At 38.7% G+C, this 25322-nt stretch overlaps 1 protein-coding gene across 2 annotated transcripts in view; it reads right to left on the reverse strand.

The window, feature by feature from the left end:
• Positions 1 to 25322, reverse strand: part of vwa8 (von Willebrand factor A domain containing 8) — a 141442-nt gene that overhangs the window by 5562 nt on the left and 110558 nt on the right. The window contains exons 42-46 of one of the 2 annotated variants that reach the window (XR_016090948.1): positions 23357 to 23515; positions 20672 to 20770; positions 19780 to 20018; positions 17377 to 18920; positions 10627 to 10692 (exon numbers count right to left, since the gene is read on the reverse strand). Coding sequence is in view for 1 of the 2 variants with exons in the window: in XM_088913524.1 (XP_088769650.1) it covers positions 18812 to 18920; positions 19780 to 20018; positions 20672 to 20770; positions 23357 to 23515 (606 nt within the window). In the remaining variant the exon portion in view is untranslated. Of the gene's footprint in view, positions 1 to 10626; positions 10693 to 16453; positions 18921 to 19779; positions 20019 to 20671; positions 20771 to 23356; positions 23516 to 25322 lie in introns of those variants that run through there. The other variant, XM_088913524.1, reaches the window with a different exon arrangement.

Consider the following 25322-nt stretch of genomic DNA (forward strand, 5'->3'; position numbering starts at 1 on the left):
ATACAACATCAGGAACCATCTGCAAAGGCACTATTGGTGCTTTGGCATTGCATTTTCACAACAATACCTATTACCATGACAATAGCCAATGCACATGTCATTTCTACAGGCTGTGGGGATGCTGGATCTCCCTCATGAATGACCAGATGGTTTTCAATAGAGATTGACACTCCTCCCTTTGTCCAATAGTTAGGTGCAACTATCCCTGTTGAACAAGTGTATGTCTGGCTTCCATCTGCTTTTGGACTAAGTTGAAACAAGTGATATTCTCTACATGAGCAAAACCCACATTTCACATCCTGTGAATAGCTTTTTCTTCCAGCTAGTCAGTGCATCATGTGCTCCATTACATATGTGAATACGTGAGGAAACCGACAACATGAAGATGTTTTCTGTCAACAAAAACTGACTTATACAAGAGAAATTAAGAGGATGAATGCTGAACTCAGAACAAAACTAGGAGTTAACTTTGCATTTTGTTTAGTAGCAGGGGAGTTTGAAGAGAGGTTTAAATTCTTTGATCAATTTCATACACAACTTGTTTGGAAGGGCAGTAGATTCAGACAAGATGGAATGTCTTGACTATACTAAATTCCCCAACATTGCCCTCAGTGACCTGACTACTTCTGAGAAGATGGATGGTCAGGTAAACATTTTGAAAATCAGGAAGCAGAGGCTTCCAGAGTCAATAAATACCCACCATCTGAAGACAGAGGGTCAAGCCTATAGCACTGGAAGGTAAGAAACAGCTGACTGACCAGGTGACATAGAACTTTGTAAATGCTGAGAGTTTCAGAGACACAGACTTTTGTTTGCAGTTGGTAAGCTGCCTTATTGATAGAAAGGGTCAGAAAGAGTGTAGGCAGGAACTCAAACTAGTCAGGAACTGATTTAGCTGTGTTTTTGAGTATTTGTCTGAGCCACTGTAAATAAAAGAGAACTTTCTCTTTACCTTATGCCTGTCCTCTGACTGAAGCTTCAGTATGTCCAGATATCTGCAGCCAGAATCCTGACCAGGTAGCATCCAAGTGATCACATTACTCCTGCCCTGGAGCCCTTGCACTGGCTTCCTGTCAGGTTTCATGTAGACCTCAAAATCCTCATGCTCACCTATAAGATTCTCCATGATTTGGCAGCTTAGTACCCATCTAACATATTATCTTCTTATTCCTATTCGCTTCGCAATCTGTTGTGGGTGATAGGGCCTTCTCTCGCCTTCTCTTGCTCTTACCCCAAAGCTCTGTCCCCAGGGATATCACAGAATCACTTTCCCTGAACACTTTCAAATCCTGACTCTTCTTCTGAACCTTCTTCTTCAGAAAGGCTTTTACTTCATTGATTTTATGTCTTCCACTTGTATCATCTTCTGCATTCTAAAAACTAGTTTTTAATTGTGATAATTGTGTTACCTATTCTCATTGTTAACTTTTTTTGTAAGGTAAACCACTTTGAGAAGTTACTTTTAAAGCGACTATTTAAAATAATTATTTATGACAACATCAGGGAGAGTCACACTGTACAAAAAAGCAAGACAAAATTTGTAGACCAGAAATTAACAGATGGAAGATATGTAAAGCAGTGAAAATATATTACAGCATGGACACCTTTAGGTGTAGTATTTAATCACAGGACCTGGAGATGCAGGTTGAAGCAAACTAAAAAAACAAATACAGTAGTAGCAAAAGGAATGCCTTCAAATGCAAGTGTAGGACACACTCCTCCATACTCTTTGTACACCTCACCACTGCCAGCATATTCCCTTAGTTTTCCATATCCCCGTCATGTCAGTGGTCTGTCTTGTTCTTTCTAACCCCATCCTAGTCCCCTCTAACAAAGCATTGCATGGTCTTCTCTTGGCCCTGCTCACACACCTGCTCTTCACAAGCATTAGATCACTGTTTCCCAGTAGTGGTCCTGTGATCCACACACCTGCTGTTTACATTCCATCCCACTTTCATTAGGTAAATAAAGCCTTACCTGATCTAACAAGTTTCTCCACTGGGATATTTGCATTTTTTTTGTCAGAAGTTTGGGATTTTATTTCACTTACAAAATACAACAGTTAAAGCTCCAACGTGTTGCTGAGCTGGGAACAAATACTTCAGATTCTTCTTCTTATTATTATGATTATTAAATGAGGGCTCGGCTGGAACAAAATCCAACAGGTGTGTGGGTGTCACCAGGACCAGGATTGGGAACCACTGCATTCGATATTCTCTTTACTATTTACTCTTCTCTTTACTTTCTCATTAGCTCTTTACTCTCCATCTTCATTCATCACCAGGCATTGCAATATTCAACTCATTTAGCTCCATATCACCCAGGTCTCAATCTTCACTTCAACTCATCTCTTCACTGATTTTCCCAAGCTGATCCTGTTTGGCCAGGTGCACCTCTTTGTAACTATTACACAGTCAGGTATCTACCTACTGATGGGAAGGGGTAGGGAGTACTCAGGACTCTAGACTCCAAACTCTCAGCATTGGAGAAAAGGGACACTGCTACCTCGCCAGGCAATGCTCCACTCCTCCAGGTGCCACTGCCTCCATTAGCCCTGGTTCAGACGGCCAGCCCTGTTTCTTAGCAGTGCACTTCATCTCCATCAACTCTGGCAATCTATCACGCAATCCACCTGTCCAGCATCTGTAATGTCCTTCAATACAACCTGAACTGTATTTTTTCAAGCCTCCCTATCTCACAGAGTCTTACAGGCCTGTACGCCAGCTTAATCCATTACTGGCCAGAGCTCTCGCTCTCTCTCCTTCCAGGATAGCGCCTACATACAGACTGCAACTCTTTTTCTCCAAAATGGTCTTATAAGCCTCTTAATTAGCCAAGTGGAGTGGTTGAGATCATGCAGAACCTATGCAAATAGTTTCTTTGCTTCACACGGAATCTCATGCCCTCTGAGTGCTAATTGCAGATTCAGTCCAGCTGTGCTTCATTCTGCAGGTTTTCCCAATGAACTGGTGGCTAATTTGGCTAAAACCACATCCCGGGTCTGAGTTTTGAGCCAAGATGGTGGCTTTCTCAAAAAAGCAACCTCTCACTGCATCACAAGTTGTGTTACAATAATTACAACAAGTAAAGAAGCATTTGCTTCTAGCGGCAAAAACAACAAAACATTCTAAATGTAAATTAAAGGAGTCCTGTTTTTCTCCAGTGAGGAGTTAATAAAGCTTTCAGGGCTACAACAGGGAACCTCGGTGCACATCAGCAGGTCTCCTTGCCCTTTAAATCCTTTAATCCTTGCCCTGAAGAGGTGCATCTTGGGTAGCACAGGTGTCCACAGATGAGAATACAGGGATAAAAAAATATGAGATACTCTGTATATAGCTGTTAAAAATGTTTGATAAATCTGAAAACATACTGAAAATTATCATTGACATGTTAAAATTATAACCCAGCAATAACTGACATACATACAGTGGTTTACGAACAAGAGAGATTTCATACATCATACCATGATATAAAATGCTATAAAATAAAAGCCAAAATACAAGAAGCAGATGTGTCAGTCATTAATGCCAATGAAAACCCGATCTTTAAAAATCATTTTGTTTTAAAGTGAGACCTTGTTCACTGCTGTGTGCTTCAGTCATCATTACACTAATCTGGTTGTTTCAGGGTGCTGTTTGCCAGTGGAGAAAAGAAAGAGGACTTTCAAATAACATTAATAAAACCGGGGCCAAAGACAGGCTGTACACTGGGGCTCTTGTTGGACACATCCAGTTTATCAAAGCCAAACAGACAGAATAAAAGACCTGCTCTTATTTCAAATGTCCTTTTTAATTTAATGTGATACAATCTCCTTTGTGGGAAATAGATAATCATTTATATGGATAAATACACTTTTCAATTAAACCTCAGTGGAGTCATTATGACAGCAATATTTTGCTTCACAATATGTATAGCTGAAACTCTATGTATTGAAGGCATTTCTATAAAAATGTGATAAAGAAACTACATAAATTAATTGTACCCTTGTTTGAAATACGTTCATTAAAAACATCCTTAAGAGTTCTTGAAAACAGATATTTTCTACCACATGAGAATAGGAGCCTTTGATTTGCATCTTATGGATATAAACAAACAACACTATGAAGTCAATAAATGAAAAATGAAAACAGATTGATTTTAGTTAATGAAATAGTGCGTCTTACAAACTTTATTACCTCATAAAAGAGTTTAACTATAAAAATAATACTGTATAAAACTGTATTTGGGCTAGTTCTTGCAATATTGTTTCTTAACTACTGTTATTCCTTATATATCTTACTAGCCGGTTTTCTTTTACAGACCAACATAAAACTAATTAAAACCAAGCAATTCTTTTAGGGCATGGAATATTTTATGAAGGAACCAGTTGTCATAGAAACCGTAAGTTTTTTAATGAAAAAATACATCTGGCAGGGACGCCTCTTTTTATTAAAAATGAAACAAAAACACAGCCAAGGAATCGTAAAAAATAACATCCTAATGAATTCCACGGCATTGTTAAAAAAAAATATTTGCAACATCTGCAAATAAGCAACTGGAGAGATATACCACAAGCTCTAAATAAAGGTTCTTATATACATATATTAATAATTCAGGTGGGTAACTGCGTCAGCATGCGTAGGCTGCAAAGGAACAAGTAATAGGTTTATTCCATGCTGAAAAAAAGAAGAAAGAGAACACAACGTTTCGGCCGTGGAGCCTTCTTCAGGTGTTCTTCAGGCTTCTTCACACCTGAAGAAGGCTCCACGGCCGAAACGTTGTGTTCTCTTTCTTCTTTTTTTCAGCATGGAATAAACCTATTACTTGTTCCATATATTAATAATACAACTTGGAAGAGCAATCTATAGATGTAGATGTGATATTACAGCTATAACCAAACTCAAAAGTAATATTTTTTTAAATAATGACAAGTAAAAAAAGACACAAAGACCCTCCATTGCCAGAAATGCCCAACATAACATTTAGCAAGCCTCAATAATTAAATTCCACTGACAGATTACCCTATATCAGTGCTTGAGAGTTAGAAAATCCTTGCCTTTCACACCTCCTGAGTGGCGGGGTCTAATTAAACATCAACACCTCCTCATTTAGTGGGCTTGGGCCTCATTCTGGCAACTCTCTCCTGCACCTGCAGCCCAGAGGGAAGGGAGCACCAAAAATATCATTCACCATTCCCCTGTCCTGCACATTCCAAGCCCGCAACCTCCCTTTGGAGGCATCGCAAATAATAGCTTTAATTGGGAGTCATGGCTGTCTGGAGAATGAAACTGGGAGAAGGATTCAGTTGCCAGATCTTCTGGGTATTGAGGAAGAGTGAAGATCTCGTACCAGTGGAGAAGTAGCATTAACAGGCACAAGATGAAATGCTATTTTTAGAGTCCACTCTTTTTGGCTGTTTTAGCATTTGAGCAGTGAACAGTTGCAGTTAAATGTATGGAGGGCTAGTACCGACACAGGGAGCTGCATGCATTTTTGTCAAATACAGAAGCACCAGGAATTATTTAACCAAATCATTAACCCGCGGCCAAAATTTTTTTAGAGCCCACAATGAAAAATAAACTTGGCGTTATCACAGAATTTCCTGCGAGAATTCTTCATGAGTCAAGTGCAGAGCCTTTTTTAACATTTTTTGTCATCATTGAAGACCTCGGCTGCATCAAATTGGATTAGAATGAAAACCCTGATGATTTCGAAGGAAGATAATTGTACTTATCTGGGACATTGTGTACCTTCTGACCTCCATTCTAAGATTTTAGTTCTTTCTTCTCAATAATAGAACAAACGTTCTGTATATTTTCCTGACACTATCCGGCCTTTTTATGCTCCTGATTTTTCAGCTTTAAAACTGAGACCAGGAGCCAGGTTTTCACCCCTTGATTTGTGGGTTTCTGGAACAAGCTTGTTGAAGCAACTCTCTTACTTTCTGGCTTCTTTCAAGAGATGACTGGATGAATCATCAATTACTAACAACCAAACAAACCTGATGGGTTAAATAGACTCCCCTTGTTCCCAATCTTTCTTATGTTCATATCTGTCACTCAGATGAAATCCAGAGATTCCAAAATGCAAATGCAAGGGTCACACCTGAACACAGTTTCAGCACTTTCTGCCTTTTCACTCTGAACTGCGGGTCAAAGTTTTGCTAACTGGCAAAGGGAGGTTTAGTTTGAGATGCACTGAAGTGTCAAGAAACTTACAGTGGCAGTAAATGACCCCATATGAACCTTTATTTTATGCCATTACTAAGATCCTAAAAGTACACTGCACAAATCATTTTTCTTCATCGCCCTAGGATTGTGCAAACTTGCTGTTGTATATTTTTAGATGTTCTGTAGCATGCCGTCTTTAATGTTACAGAGCTAAATTGTTCCATTACCTCAGAATAAGGTTGTTCATTAACCACGGAAGACTGGATTTTTTGTCTGTTGACTCCTGTAACCCATGTGAAAGCCTTGAAAGGCAAAACAATTGTCTGCAAGTCTCTGCTTTTCTTCTTTTGCACACACACTGAACATGCATGCACACAAGACTTGGAGACTAAGACACTGGCGCTGTTGCTTATTGGCCCATTAGTAATATTTCAAAAGCTGTTCATAGACTTTAAAACCATTTTAGGACTAAAAGACCTGCTTGTCAGATGGAGTTCAGAGATAAAGTCACTTTTCCTGCCCTGTGGCGGCTGGTCCCTTAATTATCGTCTGTCGATACTGATTGATCTGCATGGGCAGAGTGCTGATGTAATAAGATTTCATGCCCTGAATAGCAACAGACAGATGTGTGCAAATGGTAAATTAGATCACACACAGCAAAAGAAGCTAAATAAAAAATATTTGGAGATTCAATAAAAAATCTGATTCCCATACATTTTCAGGAATAGGAATATATACACAAGAGGTAACTATTGCAACATAGAGATTCCTTTAATAACTTCCGGTGTATAATCTGTGAGTATATATTTACATATCCACAGTCTATTTAATCCACAAATGTTTTTTTATTACAGAAATGAATGTAGAAAGTATATTACAAAATGTTTTCGTCTGAACTGTGCAGTGCATAGAATAGGATACTAATCTATTATCATTAAAGTATAAAACAGTAAATGCTCGTAAGGCTCAAGGGTAAAATTTGACTCACTGAATGGTTTCCATAATCAGACTTTTACAGAAGTCAAGAAATCCCTGTGTTGGATGAAAGCCACAAAATCAGTCAAGATAAATGATCATAAACACCAGGATAGCATACAAAGAATTCACCCTTTTACAGTCAAGATACAACATTTATAACTAATTCATTCACTAATTTAACAAAACTGTCCTCTTTATATTGTCCAGTCAGAAGATGAATCATAATATTGAATAAGCATCCACATTTTAAAAAGCAATTATCCTTTCATATGTCACATGGATTACTAAGGGAATAGTTTTAGCCTTTTTGTTTTCTGACATGACAACAAATGCAATATTGCATGGTTAAAATACATCTGATTTCTCTTTAGTATGCCATACCAAAAAATGTTTACTTGTTACACATTGAATGTACTAAATTCAGCTTTGCAATCTTTAAGAAGAGTGTGAACAAGTACTGGAAAGCAATGCTTCTTATTTGGAGTTGTTCAGATTAGGCTTTCACTCAAGCTTTTAAAAATAATCGAATAAATGCCCCTTTGATGTTGGCCTTAAAACTAGTTCACGTAAGCTGGGGTTACAGGTAAGTCTTTCTATACACAGAATTTTGCAAACTGTGACTTAGGGGTTATGGAAGACTGAAGAAGAGCTGTTTGCTAAGAGATTTAAAGTTGATCATTTTCCCTCCACAATAACTTAATGAACCATGTTAAGTTCCCTGCTAAAAGGATGCATTATTCACCAAGATACTTACAGTACATTGCATTCTGCACCTTTTTCAAATGTGAAAAAAGGACATTTCATAATAAGATCTCATAAACTGCTGTTAATTCGTCTGAAGACAAAAACAGATGACAAATACAGCAAAGGCAAAGCACATCGAGCTGCGAAATTGTCACTTTTGATTTCCATAGCGTTCTGCTGATTGGACAGACATGAAAGGGTATTTCTGCATTGGGCCACAGTTTCCCACAAGGCTGCCACTTCAATTACAGCCTAGGGCAGGACTGCAAGTAGAAGTCATTTCCATCTGTTGAAGGTTGGGGTGTGTGTGTGTGAAATAAGCTCACATTCTCTCAGTCTACTTCCCTGGAGTGCTAGATAGTGCAAGTCTTTGTAAAAGCGCCCCATATCCTTTTTTTCCATACATTTTGTGAGCTGTCATAACAGCTTTGGCATTCACACTGAGGTTTCTCAATGCATTCAGAATAGCTTCAGCAGGCTGATTTCTGTTGCTGCGGTTACCCAGTTTCTCCAGCTGGGATCTAGGAGCCTAGCATATTTGTGGAGACATGCATGCAGTAATGCTTTCCAAAATATAAATTATACTTTGCGTATATAGCATTTATGACATGTTCATGATCTGTAAGAAAAAAGGGTTGAACTAAAACGTTTTTCTTTTGTATTGGAGAAATGTAGCTAAGTTACGAGTATGTATATCTGCTGTTCAATGTATTAAAACACCCAGTTTGTTTTGGGTTGGGAACAGTGATTATTTGCTACATTTCTGGGGAAAATGAAAGAATAATGCTTTCTCTGATCTTAATGTCTAGAAAATGAGATGGTACATTTCTGAAATGAAAATATATTTAGTATTAAAAAGATATTGAAGTTTCTGGTGTTCGTGTAAAAATGGTTTAAGCTAAAACACCCCCTCAGGAAAATAGTTTTGTCTATGTAGATCACAAGATATAATGTCAGAAAATTGTTACTGTACTGTCACACTATACACAAAACGTGGGACCAGCGTAGGTTGGGTTTCTTATCAGTAAATATTGCAAACTCCTTGGGGGAAGACAGCAAGTTAAGGTTTTGCTTTATGCCAGTTAGCATTGTGGGAGCTTTGACCTCTTCAGATTAAAATAATATAAAATGCCAAGCTATTACAAAATAAGAAATAAGCATGTCTTTCCATGAGGAAATAAACACCTGCTCAGAACTGGTGTAGTTGATGCTCACTTCAATATTATTATTTAAAATACTGCATTTAAACCTAAATACCAGGATGAGACACAAAGAGTAACTGGAGAACAGTTTACTCTCTCACTGCCACAAGGTGCAGCAAACACTCAGCTATGATATTGCTCTTATTCCCAAAGTTGATTTGAATAAACCATTTGTTCATGAGGAGATACTGTACCTATCTGGAGTTTTATATAAAGACATAGGCTCAAGGAAACAGGTTCATGTGGCAGTTTTAGATGAAATACAAGTTCGATACCTGCATGCTTGAGCTGGAAAAGAGGTTTTTAGTATTTTTATCTTATCTTTATAGGGCTCCCGGTGTCCCATTTGTAAGTCTGGTTGCTGGCCATGGACGGAAACTGCTACCTACGTTTTAATGGACATGGGATATTTCCTGACAACCCCACCGGAGAGTTTAAAACAACAGTCGCTGGCCAACGTGCAGAGTCTACACAGAAACCTTAGACTTAGAAGATGAAGTAATGGATGTTAAACCAGTGAAACTGCTTCATATTAGGCTGAATTATGGTAATTATGGGTATTACTTGTCTCAGGCAAGTATGCCATTCTCAAGGATACATGTCAGTGTGGTTTATTTTTATTTCTTCACATACCACACAAAAGAAACCATTGTACCATTGTTGTTGAAATTACTAATAATTGGAATTACAGAAGAATTTATATTCCCTAAATATGATTTTTTTACAGTATATACATAAAGGTATAAATGGTTTAAACATAATTATATGTAATATACTTTTAAAAAACACCAAGGGTTTCAACAACTCTTTTATAAATAATAAATATATAAATTGAAATAATATAAAGAATAAATAAATATGAAACTAAAAAAAGCTAAATACTGACATTTTGTGAGTGAGTACTGTCATTGAAATAAAAAAAAATGGTGTCACATACAGTATAAATCACAGTTGAGACTTTATATAGAGACATATATTTTCAAATATATGTATTCTTTACACATATGGGGGTTACTCTGTTATAGCGGACTAAATCAATTGATATCTTTGGAAAGTTGGACAACTTTATTAATAATTACTTTGTTAAGAAAAGTATGCATTAAAAATCTGTTCTCCACAACTATGAGATAGCAATAATGAAAAGAATATGAGAAGACAGCCATGCAGTGACATTTTGTATCTAAATGTCCAGAACCACCCATCAGTAAGAAAGCAGTTTTATGGGAACAGACATGCAGAAAATTGTTAAAAAGGAAACAATGTTATCATACTTTTGATTAAGGAATGTGCTTGGATATCTGTTTCCATTAACAAGCAGTATCCTTTAATGAAGTCCTGGTATGCAGCTGTGTTTAAAGGCTTTTTCTCAAGGCTGAGAAAGTGTTAGCGACTATCCATGTCGAGGCCAACCCCAGACAGCTGGACCACAACCTGGACCTGCCTGGCGTTGGACTGTCCCGGCAAAGGGGGGGCATCAATACGAGTGGCAAACCACTGCACAGTGAGTGCAATACAGGCCACAAAAATACATCCGCTCGCATTATATACTGTACCTCCTGCTTTCTGTGAGCTTTGTCATCAGTAAGGGCTGGGAAAATGCGATCTCTGTCTCATGGAGTCTGAAACAAGCAAAGAAAAATTATTTACAATGTCGCTGAAAAGCTAAGAAAGAGGGAAAAAAACGGGACCTCGCCTGCTGGCTTCAAGCGAATTTGAACAAAATCATGATTTAATTAACGTCTTCGCCTCCAAATTTCTAGATGTGACAGATTTTTAATCATCGCAATAGGGAGTTCACGGTGTCCCCGTGTTAGAAAGGAACCCCACTCCTGCCCACACGGATACAGGCGACGTGCCACAGAGCTCAGGCCCCTCAAGGCGAATATCAGGCTTGCCTAATGTGATTAGCTGAGTGGGAAAGCATGAGTGAAACTTGGCAAAGTCAAGGGGGAAGCTGTCGTGAGTAGACCTATTAATCACCACGGTAACCCCAGATGCATATTTATGAACTGTCATGAGGCTTTTACATGTTGTTTTATGAAGAGGCCAAAACTCTGGGAATGCATTGCACTTGGTCCCCAGCACTTACTGTACATATAGCCCCCTTTTACACTACTGACCTTCACTGCTGAGAAAACCAGGATGTGATCGTAAGACAACTCCCACAAATCACTCTGGGAACTGTCTGGGAATTGCTGTTTCAATTAAAGGACATCACACAAACATTATGACACCTCAAATTAAAAAGGCTTTGTTTCTTTTGTGTTATTGAAGGTAGGTGGCCCAGATTAAGAGGTGTTGCTCCAGTTTCTGCATGTCTAATATGGTCCTGTGACTCAATTTTAATTTAACGTCTTTTGTAATAACTTACTGTTTGCACGTTTTTTTCCCCTTCATATCTGTCTCCTTTATAAATGTTAAGCTGCCCACATGCCTGGGACAGATGTGCAGAGTTATCAAGTTATCAATTCCTGGTTTTAGATTTCTGAACATCCAAGATACCTTGCACTATTCATAGTAGACAAGTAAAAGTGGTTAATATTTGTAGGAGCTTACTTTACCATGCATTATTTCTATAAAGAGATGCCTTGCATTAAATTGATTTTTATTTCTTTAGTGAGAGATAATGCAAATCGTTTGATTTTCCATAGTATCTTCTTACCTAAAACCTTTAGATTGCCAAGTTTGCTGGCCTGGACTTAAGCCATGATCTGGCTGTTTGCCTGTACAGTGGATTCTTCACTAACAGAGCTGCATTGTGCCACAGATACTAGTCAATTATAGCAGCTTTTTTCTACAACTGGTAATTAATCAGGTCTTGGGCTACTACTAAATCACTGAGCAACTTAAAGACAGAATGGGGAATGCCGTTCCTCCAGACAGCTGGAAGCACAGAAAGTTCAAGGATGAAGTATAGCCATAAGCAAGGCCACACTGTATTCTGTGTCACTATCTCTCACACCGCTTTCCCAAGAGTGTAAACTGTCTCCTCCGTTGTGTGGGCTGAGATTCTTGGAGCCCTTTCTCTGACCTCGTGACCTGCTGCTATGCTCATTTTCCCTATGTGGCAATTACCACATGTCTCTCCACACTCCCTCCTGATGTCAGTCCCCTGACTTGGGCGGCAGCCTCCTCCTGTTACAAGCTGTCGACTCAGGGAAGGCTCGACTTCTACAACCCCAGTCCCGCAGACCCAGCCTCTGCCCCATGCATGCGTGGCACTGCGCGAGCTCCACTTGTCCGAAGGTCTCGAGTCAAACGAGCTGCGTTTTCCAAAAGTGGGGGAATCTGCTTGGCAACCTCAAACAGAAACACTAAAAAACAGAACTTTATTCCAGGTTCTACTCTGTTATTTTAGAAGCTAACTACGTTTTAAATGACTATTGTGCGCCATACTTAATTTGTGTTAACAAATTCAGTATTTTGCATTTTTGTTCTCATTGGGGTTTGTTTTTTCTGTGGTAATTTGTTTAGTGTGAGAGAAGTTTTATCTGCTCTCTGACCGGGGGAAAGTGTGATGGGGACCGTTGAGGAGAGAACGCAGGCTCACGCTGTGTCCGTTATTCTTGTTCTTCTAGTCTTTTCTCTGCCTTGGCTCCCAATAAAGTTTGGTAATCGGCCAGTGAAAGCTCTGTTTTCCTTCATTCCTATGAATGTCTAAATCCCTAAACTGAACCCAGGATTTTATACTATCAAGACTATAACAAATTCTATATATTTAAAGTTCATTTTTCAGTAGTAACATGAATGATTCAAATAAAATAGTTTAGACTAGGGATTCAATGGACTCACAACAACCACATTTCAATAGTACATAAGCCAAATGATGTGCGATGTGAGACGGACTGCTGTCCCATGAATGGCACGTTTTATTACTGCCTTGTGCCCATTGCTTGCTGGGACAGGCTCCAGCTCCCCTGCGGCCATGAACTGGATGAAAAAGTTAGAAACTTGATGGCTGAAGAAACTTCGCTTGTTGAGCAAAGGTCCTTGAATCAAAACAATACGCTCTTTCTTTTCTGTGATGAGGTGATCTACAGTATTTGTGGAATAAAGATGACTGAGCTGAGTAGGCATCCAGGAAACATTCATTAATAGATGACACCATGAACTTTTGACCTATTCCCTAGTACATAAAATTAACTATCGATCAAATGCGCAATCGATAATTTCAGACAACAGTCGCACGTTGAGGTAATGTGTGTTGCAACGTCAGCACGAATATTATAGCCAGCCATGGCATTTCCAGAGTGGCATGACAGCATACACATTTTGAACTGTGAACTGATCTAATGATTTCACACCCATGAATAATCACCCCACTGTGAGATGATTGGAATAAACAGAGGCAGAGTGCAAATCATTCAAGGGTACATAGGGATGTGCTTTAATTATCTCTGTCAGACAATCCTGTACCTGGGATAGACTCCAGCTCCCCCGCAATCCCACATTGGAAGTAGCAGTTAGAAAATGGATGAACGGTTTGATACAATCCTGTGAGGTAGTGAGAGGCAACTTTAAGAAAGAGTCACCTGCTAAGGAGAAAATCCAGTTTAAAATGAGGCATTCCAGGGCTAATTAATTATCCAGGAAAGTGGCCAGTTCCCCACAGAGCCTATCCTATCTGCTTTTCTCCCTCATGTGGGATCTCACTTCCTCCGGATACCATTTGCCCAGGTGTGTCTCATTTTAACCTGGCTCCCTCTCTCAAATTCACCTCTTACTACCGCACAAATCTCATGCATTTTTTTAATCTTGATTCCACATTTCACAGCATACTGTAAATTCACTTCTGACTGGTACCTTTAGAGTAACAAACAGGTGAACCAACAGAAGAGAAACTGAACAGGAGCAGCAGAACACTGCCCCAGTTCTACTCATGAAAGGCACATTCGTTTACTAAAACACCAGTCTGCAACGTTCTGGTAACACTTGTGTAATTTTATTGCTAGCCTGTAATAACTCAATTTACCCCTAAAGTATGCAACCGAGTTGTGATACATAACAATTACAACTTCACTTATGGCAGGCTCTTCTCAATTAATGCACAATGCAAAATGCCATGACACTTTCTCTTTCAGGATACAATACAAAGGCCTGGACCTACCACAAGGAGAAGCCAGAAGCCAATAAACAAAAAACATAACCAGTTACAACAAAAAGAAATATGCAGAATGTCTAGACATCCTACATCACCTGCAGTACATCGGTGCAGGAATGGATAGTGAAATTGAAAACAGTCCAAGTGTGAAAGAAAAGGAATTACTCATGGTTGCTCAATACTTAATTGTCCTATAGTGGTGAAGGCATTAGAGGTACTTAGAATAACTCACCTCTTAAACTCTCAGACATGATCCGGAACTGTAAATTGCACAGTAAATCCTGTTAATCTCATAGACGTGTTTTAAAAATCGGAAAAAGTAAAAGGCTAATGTTACTCTCAAAATCAGCATAGCATCGCATTTTTCAGGTATGTCACTTGAAGAAGGCTCTACAGCTTAAACGTGTTTTTCTTTTCTATTTTTCGATGTGAAATGAATCTTTACTTGCAACATTTGTTTTAAAAATGCACCAAAAATAATTAGAGCTTTCTGTGGCTTTAATTTTATGCAGCTGACATGTAGTTAGAAAGAGTGGTTGGGTTTATTTTTAATTACATGAAAAGGACGTAGAAGCCGTTTTAGGACTGTACTTTTTAAATTTCAGATCGAGCTTAATTTAAAAATATTTTATAAAATATATGAGCAATGTCAATCTTTCCAGCAGCAGGTTCACCAACTACATTGGTTCTAGCAAAGTACACAAATCTTTTGAATTCTTTTCTCATTTAAATTGTCCATTTTCCCTGTAATGTCAAGGATGTGAGATGCAGAGGACATGTAGCTTCATCTATTCATCACTCAGAAAGAGACCATGCCCAATATTAGAAGCTAGGCATGTTGGCAATTCTCCTGAATGCTGAGACCAACATTGGTGTTCCTGATTCATCCCAAGCTAAACTCGGACATGCGACACTCACAAGGTTTGAAACTAGTTATTCCTGATTGTTCTGATCACTGTAGACGTCGGGTGCTTTTAGTTTTGCACGTTTGCTATTCAAGCCGTATACTGTTACAAATGTCAGCAGTCATTGCTTCAAAAAATGTGGATGACATTTAGGGGACGCTACTTGAAAGTGCATTTAAAACTGAGAGCAGGAAGACCTTCTTTATGTAAATGATCATGAGGGTTTAGAACAAGCTACCCAGACATATTGTTGAAGCCAGAACCCTGGTTCCTTTCAAGAAATGGTTGGATAAGATTCTTGGGTCAGTTAGATTCTAATTGCCAAACAGGCTTGATGGGCAGAGTGGTCAGTTTTGGTCTGTAAACCTTAGGATGTGATCTGCACATCATTTTCAATGATACTGTACATCAAACACTGAAGTTTAGCTTAAAAAGAAGAAGCACCTACTACGTAATTGTATATATGACTATGACATGTGACATACAGTACCTTATGACCTTTCTAATTTAAAGTATTTAATGACTGGAAATGGCTTGTAAGGCATAAGGTTCTTAAGTCAGATGCTTCACTTGTGACCTCTTTGTCCACTTTCATCATCTTTACTGTGATTCCATATTATAAACACTAATGACCAAGGAGGAACTATGGTACAAAAAAGAGGAATGGAAGATTTACTCTTACTGGATGTCCTAGTTGTAGTCTTAAAAATAATCTCGGACTACTGGAGCTTAAACTTTAACTGGGATCTTCCTCAAATTATATCTACATTTTACTTTGACGAATGGGATGGTTGTGAATGCATTACAATACACCATTGTACAAGTCTCGAGTCGACAGATATGGGAATGTTGAAGGTTATGTTCTTATGTGTTTCATAGCTTTTGAAATGGCAAAATTCCTGCTTTAATGTGTGTAGGAAAATACAGATGGTTAAGATGTTAAGAGTGCAAATACAAAAACTGACAATTAAAGTTACTGCTGACTCTTGATGTTAATGGTGAGAACACTTGCAAAGGTTTGCACCTGCAAATTTTTGCAACTTAAAATCAATCTCATTCATACATTTATGTACTGTGTAACTAAGTATTTCTGGCAATATGCCTGTTTGAATCCCAAAGTTTTGACTGAGTTTGACAGACATAAAACAGTACATCTGCTTGATGCATCCAGTTCCCTTGTAACTAATGGAAAACGTTACCGAATAGGAAAACACACATCTTATTGCAATGTGCAGAATTATCTACTGAAGAACAACTTAATACTCTTTTTCACTTATTGTGGTCTATTAAGAAACAAAGTGTATTAATATAAATACAGTATACCGTCTTGGCCTCCTCAAGGTCGGACTTAATACACTACACATTTGCATTCTGTGAATAAATAAATAATACATTTATTCTTCTTGATGGCAATGATACATTAAAAGTCAAAAAATGATTAATAAGAAACAAACAGTGGTCAAGGCTATTTTATTAAATAATTTAAACAGTTCTTGTAAGTGCTCTCAGACAAATAATTATTGTAATTAGAACTGAGGAGTAAATAAAAAATAACAGTAGTTTTATTTTTAAAAAGATAACAGAAGGCTTGTTCTCAGATCTATTAAACTTTTCATTATTTACTGAATTTCTTAAGGCATGCCTTCAATTACAAGACATCAACCAAGGACTAATCAAAATGCCATGTTTTCCCTGCACCCAGTGACGGCGCATACTGTACTTCTGCAGAAAAGACAAAACTGCAGCACTCAGTACTTTCACTGGAGCTTGGTATACAGTAAAATGTGGAGAAATGCTCAGGACTTGGGACTGGAGGGTCGTGGGTCCAGATCCTAAGTGAGACACTGTCAGTGTACTCCACACTCAGACTGCTCCAGTAAATGTGCTGCTGTATGAATGGGGACTCTCTAGGCCCTCGCTGTCAGATTGATCTTGATAAACAAAGGATGGAGCAGAGCATAGAGCAGCAAAGGGTGTGTTCTGTTTCTTCTGTAAATCAGGCAAATTACAAAATAAAACCTCCCTCCTTTATCTCCGACATCCAAATTACGAGAAGATGCATGAAAGCCGATGATGACACCTAACCAAATGTGGGCTCCACCAACAACGGGACATTTCTGTAGGAATTCCTGGAGCCTTGCGGGACTTCCTTTGAGCTCTTTCGATGCTTTATCTAATAGTCTGGCTTGTGTTGATAGTGGGGGGTTTGCAGATTAAAGCTGATTTCTTTAAGATGCCGAGGTCAAAATATTTGGCATAAGGCACTGAAGACATACAGGAAAAGATCTAGCACTTACACAGATGGGGCACAAAAGAGAGAAATCTACAGAGCTGGGGTCCGTGGTCTTCAGGTCTCATGCAAGCATGTGTTGGCAGGTAGGGAATGTGGGGTCACTGTCCCAGCATTCCAATGCAACTGTGTCACTGCTCGCTGTCCAGTTCCACAGCGTCAAAGGGCAAAGAGACAGGAAGTTCAGAAACAGAACTGCTTACTGAGAAGAAGTTTTGTGTGACTGATATGTGTATATACTGTGTAACAGAGTGAATCACTACTGAAACTTCTTTAAAAGTGCACTGGGCTGCCCGACTTAGTTTTAAAACATTCAGGACAGAGTGGTCTTGGCTGAGAATCTTAATTCTACAGTAAATCTTAAGGGAACACATTTTCAAGTTGAATTGGATAGTCTTTACGTGAATTTGTTTTTAAAAAGTATTTTTTTTTCATACTTTTGTCTATGAAACAAGTACTTAATTTAAAATGCTTTTGAAAAAGTGTTATTAATATACTGCGTGAGTCAAAAAAAGAACTGAAACTAACAATATCAGTGCTGAACTTTTGGGAGATACAGGGCGTTGCTGTGGGATGTCACCCTAATTCTTACGGTACATCAGACACTCCAATCTAGGAGTCCACTGGGAGACACTCAAGACCAAAGCACTTTAAAAAATATTTAGGAACAGAAAGAGGTTGCCTAGAGATAATTGCATAATTGGTTTGCTATTGTTTATAACTTAGATACATACTGTATGTTCAAAGAGTTAGATTTTTTCATTGATGCTACACTGTTTATTTCCTACTAGTATTTTTAAACAAATGTCCACCACGACATTTGGCTGTACTTTTGTAAATGTCAGAGAATAGGTTATAGCAGCTAAAGGGTGTGAGCCATTGGAGATTAAATTGTGCAATTGTAAGACCAATTTTCTGTCGCTGTGAGCAAAGCATAATTTACTTTTACTACATTAAAATAATACAGAAATATTGCAATTGTCTTCAGGTAGTGCCCCATTGTACCTGCAGCTAAGACTACATTGAAAGGCTAATTGAAATGGTAATCTGACAAGAGTTAATTGGCTGTTGTCAGTTCTCATTGTTTAAGTGAATTAATCTGAAGCAATTTTTGAAATTACCAACATGTGACACTGGCACAGGGGTGTGGTGTTATTCTGAACAGCAGATTCTACACAGTGATGAATGGAAAACATCCTTTGCTAACAGTCACCAAAGGCCTATAGAAAAATTCTCTTAATGTTACTGTCAGCAGTGCTAAGACACTCTGACCTAACTAAAGCCCTGGCTGAGTAGGACTTGATGTGCTTTGACTGGATCAAATCACGCCTGCGATGTTAGGGGTACAGACACAGCCAATGAAAGTGCAGGTGCTGTCGTAGCCTGTGCGGTCGCCTGAGCGACAGGGCAGCCGCGTCACCACTGATCACCAGTACACATCCTCAGGCACTTGACAACATGGTGGAAGTGAAGATCTGCTGCAGGATGTGTGGGATCTGCTTGGTATCCATGGCAACAAACGATCGTCCGGCTGGCAGGGTTCTCTGGAGCCTGCGGGTAGAAGGAGAAGAAGTGCCCCCAACATTAAAATTGCAAATGATGCAGCCCGTAACTGGGCGGGGGGCGGGGAAACAGAAAGTTTTTGCTCTTCGGTAGGTGGACAATGCACATCATTCATGCAAAGGCCTTTGTGTGATGAAAGGCCTTGGGAAAGCAGCCGTGGGGAAAGTGCCTGAAAGCCCGGTGTCACTGAGACCCCTTTCAGACACACAATTACTCAGTTTCTATAAGCCGCATTCATTACTGTCACTTGTTCGGCAGAGAGGAACGTATAAAAAAGTACGTCCTTAAATCACAGTGTCCATGAAAAGGCAAGAGTTAATGGAGCCTCTGCTTGAACTTATTCGCCATGAGAGGTGTACTTCCAGACAGTTCTGCTTAACAACATGGAACCTAATGCTTTATTTGTGTTTAAAATATTCAGTGGACATCTGTGCAATAAAAAGAAAACACAAGAACATACTGCTTACCAGTCAGGATCTGATCTCTGTGAACTGCACAAAAATGACTTAATTATTGCATTTTTCAGCATCTGAAAAAATGCCCTACTTTTTGGAAGAACAAAACGCCTTCTATTTTAAGACACAGCTGGTGCCAAATTGGGGTTAAGTGCCTCCTCGCAGATTAACGAGGAATAATCACCTAGCAAGGTTTGTGTAAATATAATGTGAATTTGACAACAGCGAAAATGCACACTTACTAAAACAGGTCTTAAAGTGTGATTTGCAGCAACTAAAAGACCCGTGGCAAGTCTTACTCGAGCAAAGAAAAACGGAAGTAAGGAGTACGATTCTTAGGATTTACGTGACAGGCTGTGCAGCTCAGCTCAGCTGGCGCGATGCGGACTTGCCTTTCTGCCTGATCTCCCAGGGAGCCTATGAAGATGGCAAAGGCGTGGACTTGCGGGTTGCAGGTAAGCGCCTGTGCGAACCGATCCGGACTTATCCCATATCTCTCCAGGTTGGCGTCACTGAGGACCACCACAAAGTGCTCGTCGGCCTCCTCCCTGGCAATCTCTTTCACAGCGTGCTCCGTCCCTTCCAGAGTGTAGTCCCCACTCATGCAGAACTGGGAGTGGGCATGCATCGTCTGGAGTGAATATGGATTATGAAATACAAATGGGATAAATTCTTTAATGTGTTAAAGATAGCTTTTTCATTGATTACGTGTCAAGTTGTAGTTTTTGCCCTAAAAATAATATTATAAACACTACAACCCTCTCTTATTTCCTAATCCTTTACTTTGAAAGTTACAAGGCATATCCTTTCTGATAAGAATGTTTTTTTTTCGTTTTGGTTTTGTAATCTTTGGAGTTTGTTCATATTTTAGCCGAGGAAATAAATAACATTAACACATCATATTGGTTATCTATGCTGAAAAGAATTCTTTCACTAACCAAATAATGTTGTGAAAACATCTTAGAATCCCACTGAAAGGTTACTTTTCATTTTTGAGTTATATTACTTTAAAGCTGCAATTGTGTTAAATAGAATAGTGATACATTCCATAGATCAGAATGTCCTTTTGAGACTGTAATTTCTATTAATCTGAAGTACTGCAGAATATGTGCACAAGACACAATGAAGCATGTACAGAATGTGACAAGCTCTGTGTGCAGCTGGGAAAAATGCGACTGTATTCTCTATAGTTTCTGTTGCTGAAAACTAAAGGTCATCTTTTTCAGCATAGCAGACTAGTTCGCCTTAAGAATTAGTCTTTGAAGAAATCGGCTGTAGATTTACCTTGAGAACCTTTAATCTCTGTTTGTCGTTCTTTGGAATCTTGTCACACTTGACCAGCTCGATGTTGAAGCCATCGCCCGAATGTCCAACAATATCATACTGGAAAAAGTACGAAACAAGAACATGGTCTGTCATCAAGAGAAGAGCTGATGTTCCAAACGTATTGCTCAAAATTAGACATGAAATACAACATAGGATTACAATTTATATGACTCAAACAGTATAAAATTCTTTGCTTATACTATCAATGCTAAAAAAACAGGGGACAGCTTGCTCTAACAGAGCCAAACCTTCTGAATACCCCTTGTCTCTGATTCCCTGACTGTGGGCATACAGTCGCCTAATAACAATTAGATGACCGTTAAAGGTCAAACCACATCAGGCCCTACACAGCCAGGGTTTTAGCTAGGTCAGTGTCTTAGCACTCTGACAGTAACATCGAGAGCATTTTAACTGCATTAGGAAAATTAATCCTTAAATCAGCCCAGCCTGTGAGTGCTGTCTCCCAAACTTAATTAGTCACACATCTCTCAACAAGACCACATTTGAAAGATTACACTTTAGCATATTTCACAGTACACTCAGCATCGTGCAGAAACTCAAGACAGGAGACACTTTTTATTTAAAGCTCGCTTCCCTGTTAGCAGGTAAGAGCCAGTAAATTAATGCGATCACAGATTTTGATGAGTGTTATGTTTGTAGGCTGGCATAAAAATAGCAGAGACCACAGGTGTCCCTCTATTCCGGAAAGAAAATTTAGCTTTGGTGCTTGAATTCTTTTTTACGTACGAACAAATCTGTAAGGTTACTGCATAGAGAAACCCCAGCCATGTCTGATAAGGCTGTTCAAGGTCACTGGCAGCCGCCGTCTCTTCGCAGGCAGCAGCTTGACTTGGCGACTGGTACGGTGTCCTCAAGCCAGACTTTACAATGAGTCATAGGCAGCTCTGGGGCTCTTGTGTATCACGCCTGTCATGCTCAAGTTATCCGGTCTAAGGTGCGGTGGAGACGAACGTTTCCAACATGCTTTAGCACACAATATAAAAATAAATTTGTTGTGGCAATTGTGCCATGAATCAAAGCAGTCAAAAAGATATTTTGTGAGAAGCGAAAAGAAACTTGCATGTACAATACCCCTGATATGTACATTAAAAAAATTAATGAGACATGTATCTTACACATTCTCCATGTTAAATATTGTGGGTTTTTCATTATTATTTTTTTAAAATACTTTGTTAAAATGTTTTTTTTAACTTTCTATACAAATATTTTGGATTTCTGAAATATTGTTTGATTTTGAAATAATGTTTTGAGTCCTCGAGCTGCGTAGGCTGTATTTGTAATCGACTGTATCACCTTTACAGATGCCACAATACAAAATATCCTGTCAGGAAATGCTAGAGCCTTTGTCCAACAAACGAGCTGGCCAACTGGACTTGTCTCTGGCTAAGTCACTTGTTCCTCTCTCCAAGGCCCAGCTGTGAGAGGTGACGTCAGGAGACCAGCGGCTGCTCTGGTCTGGGCCCTGCCTGCCAGTGTTGCTCAGCGGCTAGTCTCAGTCAGCCCCCTCTTTCACCACAGGCTGTCTCCACGGCAACACTCAGAAACACACAGCCATCTCTCCCAAGGCTGCTTCACAGCACATCACTGCACGGCACAATGCCTGGGCGGGAGCTCTCTTGGTACTGTATCATCCCAGACCGGACCACGCTGCGTGATGCAACGAAAGTGAAAACACTGGATTGTCATGGCTACTGTGATTCAAGGAAAATACAAAGTATTATTTTGGTAAACTGGAAGGGCTGAGGCTATCGGAACTATTAAAAACTAAAAGTTGGAAGCCAAAAAAAGTTAAAGCATTGTTATAGCATCTGTCAGCCATTTAATTGAGTACAAATTGAGAGAAGGTATTAGCATTTATCTAGAAGACTTCACTATACAAATGACACAGACTTACTAAACAAAATTCAAATTAAATAATTAGGATTAACTGTAAATTTGGTGTACTTCATAAACAGAAAGACAGTTAATAAGTAAATAAAGGGCCGTACCTCTGAAATGTTTCAGATTAGTTTACAGTTATCAAAAGGTAAACCTATCTACATTGTCCATGTTATGACCTCAACATCAGTCTCTTTTTCAGAAGTAGAAATAAAATACTAAGAGTTTCATAAATATAGCAAACTACTTTGATTTGCTTGTATGACACATCTTCTACAAAGCCCACTGCTTTTAAATCAAATCTACTTTTATTTTACTGCACATCTGTATCAACACAACAGTCGCCAACAATGAATAATGTGGTCCACCACATTTGGTATCAATAAACAAACTAAAACAAGACTAAACTGTCGGACTTTATAGCTTATTCTAATTCCCACTGTGTAGTAATCAGCAATCATATTGTAAAAATTCATCAGCAAACGAAGCTCAAAACATCACTCCTGACAAAAAAAATATTCTAAGACAGATTAATACAGTAAGTAGGTTAAACCGCGGGAAAACGTTCCTTGTTTGGTTTTCGGCTTTGATAGCTATATTATTTCCCTGTTGCTAACAACAAAACCTTTTAGAAATTACACTTCTCCTCTCCAAGTGGTTGAGTAACCAGCCTTCAGAGAGAGAGTTAGTAACTGTCAGTTGGAGAATTGAGGTTTTGGTCCATGGTCTTCACATCTGACCCACCTTGAACTTGTGCTCGTAGCTCTCCAGGGCCTCTATCACCATGCACACGGCCTCCATGGTCCTCTCCAGCCTCCCGTCCACCCCGTTGAAACGGTACATGCTTCCAGATATGTCCACCAGCAGCCGGAGGCGCTTCGGCTTCTGCTGGGGGGTTCCCAGCTGACACACACAAATGAAATGATAAAAGGCAGAGATGTAACAAATTATAGAGAAATGCTTTTTTTTCTAATAAGTTCTACCAGTTTTCTTCTGCTCCACATATGCATAAACAGGGTTCTGTCAAGGGCATTTTCAACACATACTGTATTACAGTATATACTGCATATATATAAACTTTATTATTATATACATTCTCCTACCAAAGTATTACTAATATTACTTTAGACTTGGACATCCTGCCTAAAGAAGAGGGAATGACCAATGTACACAAATTATCCTGCGATTCCCGGGACTTGTGAAAGACTGCAAAACGGTAGCAGACCCAGTCCATTGATCAGTGCTAAAGTAAAAAGATCAGGGCTGAGCAAAAGAAGGCTGAGGTAAGTCACAGCCAGGAGGATCTCGATCATTGGTACACATGATATTGTTCATTGCTGAAGGCAGCAGCAAACCTGGCTAATGCATCATCCTGCACAACCTCAAAAACTTTACAAGAGCTGTTTAGAAAATAGTAAACCACTACCTGGAAGGGCAATTCAGACTGCAAGAAGATATTACATTGCTACTAACCCTACATCGTATGCAGAGGTGCATCAACATCTCAACTACTGTTAGTTGCTGCTGACAATTGAGAACATCAAGTAAAATCAAAGCAGCAGCATTTAATGCTAGAGGAGAACTGAACTGCTATAACAGGTACCTATAATTCTCCTCTCTAATAAATAGTGATAAGCCAGCTATATCAAACCAAGGTGACTTTAAAATTCTCAAAGAATAAAATATCTAGTGGTTTAAGCAATTTTTTCTTTAAACTCCACAAATTCCAAAAAGCATTTAATATTCCTTCTTAAAACTTAATAATAATAATAATAATAATAATAATAATAATAATAATAATGTCTAATAAGGTCTGAAAAACATTCAAATACGTCTTGATCCTCTCTTCTACTGTCTGATTTATTAAACAAATAACTAGAATTTAGTGTCGTATGACGCACAAAATCTGTGTAAAAAAGATTCCAGATGCACTGCTGGTAGTACATGGGAACATTCTCTCTAACAACGCTCCAAATGAGGAAAATTGGGTACACCACAAACTCTGTCATTTCTTGCTGAGCTTTAACAATGCAGTAATTTTGCACTGTATGTAATTAACAGAAATTTGCCATGTAAGAAAATCTTTGACACATTTCTTAGAGAAATAATGTAATGGGAAATTGAACAGTTTTCAAGAAACATAGCACGGAGAAAATGTAGCATTTGTAACAACCTATCATATCCAAATACAAATTAATAATACAATATAAGTACTAATAAGCTTTTATTTAACATTTCACATTTTAAATGTATATTTTACAATTTACATCTTTCTATGAAAATCCTATTTTTGTTAAGAGTTCCATTAAATCAGTCTAAATACTAAAACATATCACTATACAAAAATAGTCCTTTTACTGTGAATGCACTCCATAGGTGAGCTAAATCACAACAGCAGTACAAAATATTTAGAAAACTTTACTGGAACATTAACTAGGTCTCCATGGTAAAATACACTCCAAATACGGTGTCCTGCTGACAGATGATATTTAATGAATTGTTGTTCAGCACTGTAATCTGAATCAATGCAACAAGAGACCGATTTGGGCTTCTCTACCACTCAAAAGATGTGTCAAAATAAGCTTTATGAATCCATTCCTTGTACTCAAAGCACAGGAAATGTCACTCTTTGGAGTCACAATAATTCATATCCAGATGTCACTTTGTTTCAAACGTAGGACTTATACTGCATTTAAGTAAGTTTAGGTCT

The sequence above is a fragment of the Atractosteus spatula genome, chromosome 4, assembly GCF_055471065.1.
Source record: "Atractosteus spatula isolate fAtrSpa1 chromosome 4, fAtrSpa1.hap1, whole genome shotgun sequence".
Lineage (NCBI taxonomy): Eukaryota > Metazoa > Chordata > Actinopteri > Semionotiformes > Lepisosteidae > Atractosteus > Atractosteus spatula.